The 13,945-nt window shown below is 36.3% G+C and overlaps 1 protein-coding gene across 2 annotated transcripts; it reads right to left on the reverse strand.

Moving 5' to 3' along the window:
- Positions 1-1,305: 1,305 nt before the first annotated feature.
- Positions 1,306-13,386, reverse strand: LOC118056266 (tripeptidyl-peptidase 2). 2 transcript variants are annotated; one of them, XM_035068423.2, is made up of 34 exons: positions 13,050-13,385; positions 12,779-12,857; positions 12,586-12,659; positions 12,310-12,419; positions 12,129-12,209; positions 11,701-11,787; positions 11,473-11,615; positions 10,762-10,912; positions 10,552-10,674; positions 10,137-10,220; positions 9,840-10,027; positions 9,552-9,726; positions 9,318-9,439; positions 9,161-9,240; positions 8,717-8,775; positions 7,781-7,935; positions 7,164-7,342; positions 6,900-7,012; positions 6,660-6,830; positions 6,224-6,352; positions 5,986-6,086; positions 5,786-5,903; positions 5,396-5,475; positions 5,091-5,163; positions 4,672-4,757; positions 4,525-4,576; positions 4,309-4,443; positions 4,108-4,176; positions 3,703-3,795; positions 3,086-3,181; positions 2,873-2,971; positions 2,471-2,563; positions 1,800-1,949; positions 1,306-1,618 (listed from the first exon to the last, which is right to left on the reverse strand). In XM_035068423.2, the coding sequence occupies exons 1-34, from the start codon at positions 13,240-13,242 to the stop codon at positions 1,460-1,462; spliced, it is 3,900 nt and encodes a 1,299-aa protein (XP_034924314.1). In that variant the 5' UTR covers positions 13,243-13,385; the 3' UTR covers positions 1,306-1,459. The 2 variants fall into 2 exon arrangements, with proteins under 2 accessions (XP_034924314.1, XP_073260941.1); XM_073404840.1 differs by lacking the exon at positions 3,086-3,181 and having other exon boundaries at positions 13,050-13,386.
- Between the last annotated feature and the right edge of the window lie 559 nt (positions 13,387-13,945).

Here is a 13,945-nt window from a genome sequence, read left to right on the forward strand (position 1 = left end):
ACAGACCCTTCTAGTTCTTGCTTCGAATCAGCTTTCTTCCATTCTCTTTCACTGCAATTAACCACTCCCAGTACGTAGATGTGGATTGATCAAGTCCGGCCTTTGTAACAGAGAACCCTCTATTCCCACTATCATCTTCTTTCTTGAAAGCATCAACATCACACGCTTCACTGTCATCTTCAATCTCATTAGATATGTACCCAGAGACGGGAAGTTTTGCTTAAACAAAACACCCTCTTCCTTAACTTCCCTTTTTTCGTTGATGTGTCGAGATTTTTAAATAAAAAGAACGGGAAAATTTAAGACAAAAGGAATTAAAAAGAAATTAATCAGGAAATATTCATGGAAAGAACTGAAAAAGAAGTCAAAATTTTTAAGAAAAGAAGTAGTAAATAAAATTTGAAGAAACTTCAATCACCTAATTTAATTCCTTCCTCTTCTACGTACAAAGCCATGAGAGAGTGTAATGCTTAAACTTCTGCTCACAATCGTGGCCCTGACTCTTAACCTTATGAATCTTGAAGTGCTCTTTCATTAATTTGTTTCGCTCTCACTATACTTTTGCTCTTGGTACATTGATTTGCACGATGAGCTTCTTCTACTACTGGCAGTGGCACTTAGTCGTCTTCATTATGATCACCAACTTGGTTATCATCTTCAACAAAGTTTTCATTCTCATCTATCTGGTTTTCCAGCTTTGATTGAAGGACCGGGGGAAAAAAAGAATGCAAAAGAAATTGAGTTTTAATGGCTCGCCATGTGCTTTTTTATCCATGATATAATGGTTAATTTCATTTTACCTTCAGGTAATTTCTTCTTAAGAAATTATTCTTTATCAGTCACACCCTCTAATATTTTATTATTTATCAATAAAGAATTTCAATCTACTTCTGTTAAGAAAGTCATTGGAATATGTTCTTACATTTTGTTAACTTCAATCCTCCTCTAAAAAAAACTACATCTTGTTATTCAATTAATTCTCGAAAAACCTTTTTCACATTATTTATTTTAAAACACACTAAAAAATTTGATTTGAAAGTTTAATAATATTTAATTAAAAAGATTAAAAAAAAAAATTCAAGTTCAAATTCATTTTAAAGTGAGTTAATAACCAAAGAAAACATACATATAGTTCATATAAATTTTATTCTAGAAAAATAAAAATAAATTTGGCCATGCTTTTTTAACAACTCAAGCAAATCGATATTACAAGCTATTAGATACTTTTTGAGTAAATCCACAGTACTCGAGACCCGGCTCGTTTAATCTTCTACCCGGTTTAATAACTATGCTGGAAACAGAGAATCAAGCAAAAGATAAGGCTATCTACCCATTTGATATATTTTATTGAAAAATATTATACAACAACCTCCTGCCAAAGTTTGAGCGGGATAAATTTGGTTGCTAACAGCATCCTATTAATTTATCATCCAATCCAATCTTGTAAACATAAATGAAGTTAAAAAAGAGGCAAGCTTGGTGGGAACCGCACGAGCATCCACTCTTTCTCGTATGTTGATAAATGTTTCCATCCAATCTCATCAAGCAATGAGAGCTTCAGTTCATACAGCTTCTTCTTGGGTGGATCTCCATTATCTTGCATCATTTCATTCAATGCCTGGAGGCAACGGATGATCATTGATCGGGTCCAAGTAAAATGACCGACATAAAAACCAAACCCTAATATGTCTTCTCAACATTCTTTCTTGACAAATTGCAAATGCTATCTTGTGATCAGAATAACCTACGACGGGAGACGAAGTTAACGAGAAAACATGACACAGGGAAGAAAAGTTTACCTTGAGTGCTGCTCCTAGCCTCCCACGTCGTCTTTCACGTAGCACTACGAGGGTGCCATATTTAGAGGACTTTGCATCAACCCATTTTTGCAGCCCTTTGAAATTGTCCTCGAACAAATCTTTTGTGCCTTCTGTTTCAGCTTTCTTACCCTGCCATGATAATAGTTGTAAAATACATGAAGCACAAACACCACTGAAACAAGGAAACTAAATTCATGTTGGTGTCAATAATAGATATACGCCCGTCATTATCTGCGTGTGTATCCATGCTTAGGAATTTGGCAAATCAACACCTGTAGAGATACCGTGTACGTAGAATCCCTTACCAAAAATCAGAAAAAGAAAACCAACAGAAAGTTTCCAGGACAAAAAATAACGGACCACAGGTTGCAGGGGTCCTCGACTCTCTCTGTCTCTAACCAGCGAGGTTCTCCAACCCTCCTTGAAAACATTTTTTATTTGAAATAACCAAGCGGAAGCACACATGTTTCAGAAAACATAAAAAATTTTGCCTATCCAATCCGGATTTTGATACCAGCACCCTTGTCCTGTCAATTGGACACTGGTACTATAGGTAAAATCAGTTACTCCATGTTACAAATTTGATAGAATTACAGAAAACCACTTCAAGGGGCATAAACCTACAACCAAACAGAGATGATCTTCAGTACCTTTAGTGATTCAATCTCCACTAATGCCAACCCTTTTTGGTACAGTGCCTCGGCCAATTCATCCCTGGTCGTCTCCATTGCCCTTTTCTTTTTCTACAATAAAAGCATAACAAGTGCAGCTTCATAACTGCTATTCAAGTAAATGAATGCAAATGCATGCTACAATTGAAAAAAAAAAAAAGAGGAGAAAGATAAAACAGTAGGAGGGAGCAGAGCTCACATCATCTTTAGCACGCACAAGAAACTAAAACCACAAAACTATAGCAACCATGTTATATAATTGTGTTAATTTTGTTAAAACTAATATACCAATAGGTCATTTATGAACTTTGAAAACTCTCAGAAATTTTGTCCAAAAGGGAACCACAAAGAAGGTGGAAAATTAGCAACACGGATACACACCTCTGTCTCCTCATCTTCTGGATCACTCTTGAGCGAAAAGAACTTTGCCAACTCATCTTTGTCAATACTATCAATTACCTCATCTGCTGCATCCATAACCTGCAGAATGCATGCACAACAGAAATCCCATTTCCATAGCACGTCTCTCAACAGAGGATGTGAAAAAACTTGCACTACAACATGTACTATTACTACTCCTTTTATAGAGCTTACATCTTCATGATGATGAATTTTATCTTCCACCTTACTCTGTGAAAGCAAGCCTTCCAAAATCTTAGCAAGTAGTGGAGTGTAGTTTGGGTAATCAGACTGCCAAAGACATGATGATTATTAGGTGACAATGTATTGGAAAAATTCTATAACCTTTAAATGCAATTGGCTGCCTACTGCTTAGGAGGCTGAGTTTAAAAGGCCTGAAATGCATATGATCTACGCACATGTTGAGGTTTCAAAGCCCGCAAGAATTTCTCATGGTGGAATTGTCCTCGAGTCAATGCATAACAAATAGGGAAAAAAAAAAAAAAAAGCAAGATTCTTCAATATAGGAAACCTCTACCAGCTTTACAAAAATTAGCCAAGTTAAATGCATTTAAATCCAACATGACAATGAAATTCCATCATATGGGAAAAAAATTAACCACTTATTCTCAGAAATTTACTCGATTTTGAAATATTCATTCACAAGATGATTTGACCTGAACATTTGAGTTTGAAAAGAACAAAAAAAATATGAACTCTTTGAAATCATGAAATGCTCTTTCTTCACAATGTCAAGAAATAGCTTAAAAAGGACAGTAGTATATTAGTCTTTAAATTTAGCAATATCCAACCTTAAGAGAAGTGGATAGCTTTTTCCATTCCGAGCGTTCTTCATCAGTGTCTTGTTTTAGGCTTGAAAGAACTCTTATCTTTGCATCTCGAACCTGAGGTATACAAGTAGTTGAAGCCTCTAAACTCAAATATGATAATCAAAACCTCAGTATTCAACAGTACAGGATGGACAGATCATCAAGAATTAAAAGGTAACAGAAAAATCTAAGGATTCAAGCAAATGTTCCCAGAGGCCCGTGCCTGTTTGATAATGCAAAGAAATTCAATAAATGCCACTTCACAGCACCCAGGTAAGGTGATAAGACTATAGTCTTTTATAGCTAATGCAAGAATCGACTGCCTCACAGTTATCAAATTACTTGAAAATGTACTTCAAACATCTTGCTACAAAATGGCACAAGTACCTCTTCTTCTAAACGCTCAGACACAGTTTTCAGGCTAGTTGAAGAACTTTTTCCCTTGTCCTCACCAACCTGTCAAAGCAAAAATAGATAAAAGATAAACACGGCCTTGGATTTAGCTTACTATTAGAACAATGGAGGCATCTTCTTTAGATCCTCATAAAATGACTTATAAGGGCCAAAAAACAAGGACATGTATGCAACCTTATTTGGTGGCACTACATAAGAGATTTGGTAAGATACAGGGTTCTTTTGTGAACTTTCCTCCCCTTCCTGGCCAGCAAGTGATAGCTTTCCATATGAGATTTCTCCAAGCAGTACAGATCCTTGTGGAGCATTCTGCAGAATTTCAAGGGTATCATTGGGCAATTTCAGTTTATATTGTTCTTTTACCACAGGAGTTGGGAATCAGGATAATACCTTCGGGAGCTTGTCTTTCACTGGTGGGCCCAAGTAAATTGCTTCTTTCTTCCTACAAAATAACTTTGAAGTTATAAATGCACACTGAAATAGATAATAACACAGGGTTAGTAAACCATAGAAATAATCATTCAGGACAGGACATGCCCTGGAACTAAAACTGAGGACTTAAAAGCACCATCTCCCATCACAGGACCATCAGGTTCAGAGAAAAAGTTCAATCGAATGACATCCTGGATTAAAAAGAAAAGAGTCAATTATTTGATTAGCACCATCATTTGCAATACATCAAGTTCCTAAATAAAAAGAATGCTCAATCGAGAGAAACCAATATCCTATCGAGCAAAAGGAAAGCCAAAGTCAAATTTATTGATGGTAAAACTTTGAGCTAATAAAAACTTGACTCGGGCACAAAATGTTTCACACAAAAACAAAAACAAAAATGCACAAATTGGATAATGCCAAAGCATATTCAAATATCAGAGAACCAACTTCAATAGTTTGGCACCTGTTTACTTCATCTAAAAGCTCAAGAATTCAATATGCTAAAATAAAAGATACACTACCTTGTCATCCAAATTCCTCTCAATAAACAATAGCAACTGCTTCATCTTTTCCAAATATTGCATATTGTCATGCCTGCACATAATCAGTATCATAACAGAGATTAATCTGGATTTTAAGCATTTGCTACAAAATAAAGTATAAAATTATTAAATGTTCTAGTCTTAAGAAAAAAAAAAAGAGGTTTTCCTACTTTCCTGACTTTATAGAATCTGTTACAAACAAGTACACATAAAATCATTAAGAAAATTGGTTGTTATATGTGAATTTGAATACATTTTGGGCTGCCTCGGAAATTGGGCCATACCTTAGATATAGGCGTAAATTGTATTCACCCTTGGGAAGTTTTGTAGCACAAGGATAGACATCACCCATGGCATATACACGCTGTAAAGGGAACAAATAAAATAAGAAAACAGGAACCAGCTCTGCCCATTCAAAGCAAAAGGGAATGGTAAGCATCATCTGTTACTATATAGAGAAAGCATTTAACTTGCTGGTACATCGAATGATATGAAGCAGTACACAATAGCATGTGATTAGAGCAACATTTTTCAGTGTACAGATAAGAACTGAAATGCTAAATTGACTTCCAAGAAATCCAAGTTTTATACTGCTCGTTAACTATTCCAGTCCTCGGGCAATGGTCAATGCTATAAAATTTTATATGCTAAGACAATATAAATTGTTTAAGTACCTTGTTAGTGTCAGAAACCATATAAAATTGTGATTCAAATTTTGTGTCATATATGCGATTGTTAAGCAATGGAACTTGAGGCTTCACTTCAGCTCCATCTTCCAATTTAAACTTGTAACTGCAGAACAACAAAGAAAAAAGATTGGATGTTAATAAGAGTTGAAATTCCATGAATATGCGGAAGTAGAACCGTAACCGACGTTAATGTCAGTGCCAGTGTCTGTTTTCCAGAGGGTAGTTTGTCGCGATTCTCTGTAAGAGTACCAAGTTTAGCATCGACGGGTCGATATGGAACTCTTATCTGTAAGATGAAAATGAAGAAATGCAGCATTAGAAAGCAAACAACCACACCAAAAGAAAAGTATTACATTTATTTAAAGGGAAACAAAAGAAACAATTACAACCCACGTCATCTAGGAAACAGAAGCTATATTTCACCTTATTAAGAATAGCAACAGGGACGAGATTCTCAGATGACAATAGAGCTTCAGCATCAATTCTTATAGGTGCTTCACTTCCATCAAGAATGATTTCCTCTTTATTGATGGCAATCCCATGAAACAAAATCTAGGCATTATAATATACAAATAAGCAACTTAGAAGGTGCATGATAACAAAATATGAACTTACAATTTACTTTTCTGATGGTTAACCAAAACAATGGACTAGCAAAACATATTAGCTTTATCTTTTATATCACAAGATGGAATATCCCAATCTATAAATTTCTAAATTACCCCAATTAATCAAATGCTTACACTAAATGGCGGTCTAAAGTCCAAACACTATTCAGAGCTATAACCCCAAAAAAAAAAAAATCTCCCAATAGACAATCAGTTAAAAAAGTGCAGAAAGCTTAGAAATGGCTTATTACCTCAAAGTCTACAATGGTTGTTTCATGACTTCCTATCCCACTTGACCAAAACTGAGCAACAGCTAATTCCATTGTCTGACCACCCACAACAGGAAATGCAAAACTTTTTACAGTAGGAGAAGAAAATGTTACAACACTCTCCCACTTCATAGGTCTTTGTAAGGGACAAATCTGCACATCACAACCACATTAAAATGATGTTTGCGGAACGTAATATAACATTCTCAATGCATGTTGTACCTGAACAGTGTCGATAAAAAATCGTCGAGTAGTATCAAAACCTGATGTTTGCATAGTTGCCTCAACCCAAGTAGCACCAAATGGCACTTCAATATATCTCCTTTCTATGTGCCCTGTTCGAGCAATTTGTCCATGATAAGAAGAGAAATTAGTTAAGTTTTGCTATAAAAGCTTGCTTAGACATCAAGGTAGCGTAACCTAAAATCCCTCAAAGCCCAAAATTATAATTTCATATCATCATATATAGGATAAGACAAAAGTGACCTGGTACAAATGACATGCTAGAAAATGAAATGAATGGAGGGTGCTTCTTCACTGTCATAGGCTTTGTTATGGTGACTGGGATCCTGAAAATGGGACCACGCCATGGTGCTTTGCAATCAACCCCGTATACTTCATAATAATGTAGACCTTCACTTAGCTTGGTGGGATTAACCACTATGCTGAAAAGAAAAGAAAAGAAACACACATTACTAAATGAAATACCTCTCAACATCTAAATAAGATCCTGCTAGTGAGAACATAAACAACAGATAATTCAAAACCATAATGTTGAAACTTATAAATTAGACTAATAACAGATAGTGAGAGAAAACCTCAAAATAGTTCCACGTCAGAAGTTTGGGAAAAAACTGATGGCTATCTTAGCATGATGTGCATAAACAAATATCTATTTGCATGCAGTTCTGAGGATTCTCATGATAATCTGGCATACAAGTTAAAGAGTAGAACCAGTTTATGGTATTTTCATATCATTTCAGCTTCAACAATCAGCCAAAAGAGTTGAAAAACGAAGATAAAGGAGTGAAATGATCAGAAAGTCAAAATAGGCTCAAGAATTCATCAAGAGGAGAAGACGGAGCTAAGTGATGCTAACTAACTTGAAGCTACGCCCATTGTTAGTGAGAAGGAGATACTCAGGAGTCCTCACAACAACTTTTTCAGTAGAGTGTAACTCAATGCATTCCTCGAAAGGAACCAATTCTTCCAAGTTACTTGCACCTTCATGAAACTTTGGTTGGACTTGCACCGTCCACTGTCAAAAATATTGCTTTTGTTATAAAAATGACAGATACAATTGAACAAAAAAAACTTGTTGCTAGAAGACATACCCTTTCCTATCAATGTGATGCATAAGATAGATAAAAATGGAGGGAATTCTTGTACGACTTAAATAATCAAATATTATAATGTTTCATACAACTCATCATGTGTATATTTATATAGCATTTATAAGCTATAAACCAGCAGTAAGGACACCAATTGCTACAGCTATTAACAACGCCTGATGACACGGCATGATAAAAATGAAAATGCTTGCAACTCCGTTGTGATAAAAAAAAATAGTAAGATGAGAAAACATTAAGGAATATAGGCACCTACCAACAAAAATCTACAAAATAAACTAGTGCTGGCAAATGACTGCATATAATACACAAATCAAGCTAGATAGTAAATAAAAAAAGGAACCACCTCCTTGTTTCAATTGAATAAACTGATTTCCAATCAACATTTCCCAACAAAATATGGTTTTCAGGCAGAGGAAACAAGAGCAGAACTTGGGTTGCAATAATCATAGCGATCAACACTAGGTGCAACGTCATGCTCTTTCTCAGCCATGGCATGTCCCATGAAGCATTAACATGATTTATGCTAATGATAACTATATGATTGTTTTAAACTGATAAAAACCAGAACGTTAACAAACGCATACAAAGAGAATTCCAGGAATTCAATGAGCTCAAACAGAATTATCACATGTATGCATGCATATTTTTCACAATAATAATCAGCATCAAGTTTAATAATGCCTGCACCTCTGTAGGTTGTTGGCAAGCACTAGCCTCCCTCAGGTAGATGCCTCGTGAAGTAGGAGCTGCAGCAAAAATGCATCATAAATAGAGTTATGATTTCTTTGCACTGATAATCCAGAATCTACTAGAATTCTTCAATCCTGACACGGGCAGAAGAAACTTGATCGCTAGTGAGCAATAGCTCAAGCTTCCTTGAAAAAATTAAAAAGCCTCTAAAAATTCATGAAATCAGTTGTAGGCGAGGCAGGATTATCTCCGAATATCAGGCAAAATCCCCCAATAGTTAACGAATTATCATGAGGGGCATAGCAGTTACATTAAAATAACTATACAATAGTAAGCAAATATCACTTTTTTTCAAAATTTCAAAGTAGCATAATGATCAGACTGAAAAAGTATAGTGTTTGCATGTTATGTGTGGAGCTGGAAGACATCACCTATACTTACTTGATTTCCCAGATTGATTGACCATTATTTCATAGCAAATACATGGAATATTCCGGGACTGCCTTATATATTCATGGGCTCTGTCATGCAAAAAAAAGTTAAGACAGGCTACAGATGACAATTGTAAAGGAACAGATGCCTAGGAAGAAAATCTAACCTGTCAACTTGCATAAGTCCCTGTCCAGTGGATAGTTTATCTGCTGGCAATTCACCTACAGGACCAGATGTATTCTCAAGGGCCTTCCTTACACTGTATGGACTTACAGGAATACCCTCAGCCTGCGCAAATGATGTTCCCACAAGAAGCTTTAATTTAACACTGACAGAGTAGAGCCAACCGTGCAACAAGGGCAAAAGGAGGATAAAAAGGAATAGAATGGTAAACGAGAACCTTCATCGCACTAATAAGTAATGCAACTCCACCACAAGCAGATGGAGATGCCATTGATGTTCCATTCATAAGCATGCGTTTTTGAAGAGTCCAGGTAGGGACAGGAGCAACAGCCCCTCCAGGAGCACTAATACTGACCCCAAGATCTCCATCAGAAGTTGGTCCTCGGCTTGACCTGCATCCCATTTCAACAAATTACAAAGTATTCATGTTCAAACAATAACAATGGCCTAATGTTGAGTTTGCAGAAACCTAAATATAGAGTCAGGCAAAAGGAAATTAGTATACCATGTGTATTCAAGTCCTTCAGAAGGAGGCTCAACCACAGAATGAGCACCTGCAGCCATGGAAGGAGAGACATATGCACCAACACCTATAATGCTTGAAGTTGTGCCACCAGGAGCACCAACAGTACTTAATGCTGGACCACTATTGCCAGCACTACTTACAAATATAAGACGGTGCTTGTTCACCACCTAATTAAAAGCAATGGTAACCCATAGCATATAAGATTGTGAAAGAATAAATACAGAAAAGAAGATAAACACTTATCAAAGCTGAAATTGCAAGGTTTGGATTGGATACTTCATTAACAAGGTCAACGAAGCGGCCATAATCTGGCAGTAACGTTGGTTCCCCATAACTCATGTTGATGAGATCACATTTATGCTGCAAAAACAAAAGTGTCATTAGTTAAGAAACTACTTAAAAAAAACACAAATTGCCTTGTACAATACACACATCACCAATAATACAATATGTTAAAGTAAACAAACCTTTGAATGACAGATTGGACAATACAATGACAGTGCAGCAATCCTCAAGAATGGACAAAAAGAATTCAAAATACTATTTATCACAGCATTACTCCCCCTGCCCCGCATTTTGTTTGTTCCGGGGAAAGGGAATTTGAACTCACAATGTCCTCTTGCAAGGAGAGATTTAGCTAGTATTTCGGTAACTACAACTGATTTGAGAAAAAGAAATAAATTATACATACCTCCACAGCAGCTATTAGGGCCCGGATCAAGCCAGTGCCTGTCTCCATTGAACCTAAACGTGTGTCGCCAATTTTGCAAGATATCAACTGGGCCCCGGGTGCAATTCCATTCAGTAACGGCTCCTGACATAGTTAAAAATGACAGAAATCAAGTCATTTCTAAAAGAAAGAAAGAAAAACGAAAAACTAAAGTAAATTAAATAGCAGTACCTTCGGGTGGAAGGCTGTAGCAATACCAGCAACATGAGTTCCATGAGGCGAGCAATCCGTTACAATACTTAAGATGTTTCCATCACTATAAACATTAAGAACAAATGTACAGGCATCTAACTTGCTGAACACTCCATGCTTCCTTTCAATCCTGAAAGAGCATTTTCCATGGAATTAGTTAGGTATCCAGATCGTGTAAAAGATCTACTAACTCATTTAGTTCACTAGTCTTTCCAACGTTAACAATAGCTAAAATACAAAACTAACAAGGATTTCAAGATCAGAGCATAAGTGTTTGATTAAAATTCCTCAAAAGCTTGAGAATGCAGCCAAAAACAGGACACGTGCCAAGTTTTTCATCCAAACAGAGAGAAGGGCTGCATGTAGGGGTATTGATTGTCCATTACAATGTGCATCATTTGCAAATGTGGAAGGAGTAAGGCTCGCATTCTCTAAGCTTATCAAAACATACAGTGGATAAACTTATACAGACCAACCCTGCTGTGTATACCTAAACTCCTATTAGCTTTTAGTTCAACAAGGATGCCTTTCCTTCTACACTACACCTGATGAACAAATTTATGAAAAAATTAATTGTAAATGAATGAACTATAATCAGCAGAAATTAATCTTCAAAAGATATAGTGAGTCTGAAAAGATGAAAGGCATCTTCTGGGATATAAATATAAAGAAATTTTAACTATGGCATACCTATAATTTGTAAGCGGTACGAAGTTAGCTAGCTGTCCACAATCTGAGTCGTCCTCAACACTCTGTGTGTCAAGAGCAGCCCTCCACAAATCTCCATCATGCCATACAACAGCGTCTATGACAGGCCCCTTGTCATCATAGCTCTAAAATATAGAAAAGAGATTTGCATTTTCAGGAAAACAACAATAGTTTGGGAAGAGGAATGGATTAAAAGAACCTGGCACTCACATCAGCCTGTTTCCGTAGCAAATCAATTCTGGCTTGAAGATCTTCACGAACCCTTTTCAAGTCTGCTTCCTCTGGATTGGAGTGTTTCTGGAAACAAGCATATCTTAAAGAATTATGCAGGAATACAGAGAAATGTGCAGAATATGGGAGCATCAAGAACATCAATGCCTCGGCAATCACTGGTTCACCAAAGTTGGCAAAATGTTATGAATACATCCCGTGTGCTGATTTTAGTTTCAGCTTAATTCATTGAATGCAACAAATGCGATCTTCTAGGTTTTTTTTATTTGAGGAGAAGTTTGTATGTGGAAACCAGAAACTTGACTGCCCAATACACATGTCTGAAATTTGAATGAAATAGCATTTACACTTTTTAATGACTGATACACATGTAACAGATAAATGCAGAAGCAATATGTTCATACAACCTCGTTGAATTTGTCCAGATGCTTTACAGCCTTGGCGATTTCTTCTTGGTCTTTCTCGTCCCACTTCTTTTTCCTCTCTTTCTGTCAGCAAATGGAAAAAAGGAGAGTTTTTTTTCTTATCATTGAAATTAACAAATGCTTAAGATCTTTTTTTCTTATGTTCCAAATCATATTGCTTTACCTTCAAACGAGAAGTCAGTGTGTCAGTGAGTAGCTCATACAAAAATTTGTAACCCACATGCCATTCACCAGAAGGATTCTTCCATGAAGAATTGACAACCAAAGAAGCACCTTGTTTTAAGGGAAAGGGAAAGGAAAAGTGAAGAACTGATTAAAAACCAAAGTACAGATTTAAAAAAACTACTGCAAATCGTAGAACACTCAGTGATACTGACGTCAAAAGGTTAACACACACAAAGAAAATAAGCAATCGTTCGTGATTCTAGCCAAACCAGACCTGAAGCTCCTTGAATGCAACCATCTGCATCAGCCTTCACCACTTTTGAAGTATCAATATCTCCGCTCCCAGTACTTCATAAAACACACACAAAACTTCAAACTTTAAAATTACTACTAACAATAAGATTGCCAGTAATAAAAAAAATAAAAAAGACAAAATCCCGCCAAATATTTAAAAAATTTAAACTTACCAATCAATAACATCAAGCACTTTAGGCTTCCCATCTGATGTCACTTGTAATCCAGAGGCAGCCGGATCAACTCCAGAATCTAAACCATAAATCCAATCAATCCTTAATAACTACAAAGTCATGATCTTTATATCCCACAATCACAGAGAGAAGGAGAGAAAAGGGGTTCCTTTTTTATCAATCAATTCCTTATAACAACGACACAAAAGCAATGGTTTTTTTAATATCATAGGCAAAAAGAAAAGATGGGTTCTTTTTATATAAACTATACCAAAGATAGCAATGATGACACCACGGCCATCATATTGAGGGTGAGCTTCAACGAAGTGATCAGCACCAATCTCTTTCTTAGGCATCAAGGAAGCCAAAAAAGTTGATTCATTCAGCTTGAAATTCCTGAGAGGCCGGTTCTCATCTCCACCACCATAACCACCAGATGTTTCAGTAATTGAATCCCCAGGCATCACTTTGAACAATACACCACTTCTACTGCTTTAACTTTTGCTAGTGTTAAAGTGCTGTCTCCTTATGTTTTGAAAGAGCTTTATGTTGCGTTTGTTTGCAAGTATAAAAGAAGATGGAGACTGAAAATAGAATGGGCTTGTCAAAGAACCATCAACCCAAAAGTTTAAGCTGTTAGGTAAGGTACTAGGATATGATTTATATTATTCTCTAATACACCTTCTCAAGTGAAAACCCTTTAGGCTTGAAACTTGCATAGCCCACATTACTTTATGCTTAATTTTTATCAAATAAATAGGGATGGTGAGATTTGAACTCGTGACCACTAGGTCATCAAGGCTCTGATACCATGTCAAAGAACCATCTCAACCCAAAAGCTTAAACTGTTAGGTAAGGTTCTAGGATATGATTTATATTATTCTCTAACAGGGTTTCGGTGGTCCAATTATTGGGTTTATTATACAATGGCTAATTTGCATGGTTAGTAATGAATATAGGGGTATTTTTTTTTTTTATCTTTTTTGTTAGTGGGTTTTGTAAGTGTGTTTTGGGAATTTTGGCGGGACGGCTGCAACGATGGTGATGGAATGAGGGGATGTGGTGGCGTGGTGATCGAGTGCCGCCTGGTAAAGTTGCTATGGTGGTGGATTTTTGTTTGGGTTAGGATAAGGATGTGGTGGCAGAATGTTTGGAAGTGGTGGAAAA

Source organism: Populus alba, chromosome 15 (assembly GCF_005239225.2).
Source record: "Populus alba chromosome 15, ASM523922v2, whole genome shotgun sequence".
Lineage (NCBI taxonomy): Eukaryota > Viridiplantae > Streptophyta > Magnoliopsida > Malpighiales > Salicaceae > Populus > Populus alba.

What these genes read in the sequence shown, in the direction of transcription:
- LOC118056266 (XM_035068423.2), bottom strand. Translation starts at nt 13,242, where the DNA reads ATGCCTGGGGATTCAATTACTGAAACATCTGGTGGTTATGGTGGTGGA. An exon ending in CACTGACTTCTCGTTTGAAG is followed by an intron (nt 12,210 to 12,309) that starts GTAAAGCAATAT and finishes ATTTGCTGACAG; the next exon opens with AAAGAGAGGAAAAAGAAGTG. An exon ending in GTACCGCTTACAAATTATAG is followed by an intron (nt 10,913 to 11,472) that starts GTATGCCATAGT and finishes ATGCTCTTTCAG; the next exon opens with GATTGAAAGGAAGCATGGAG.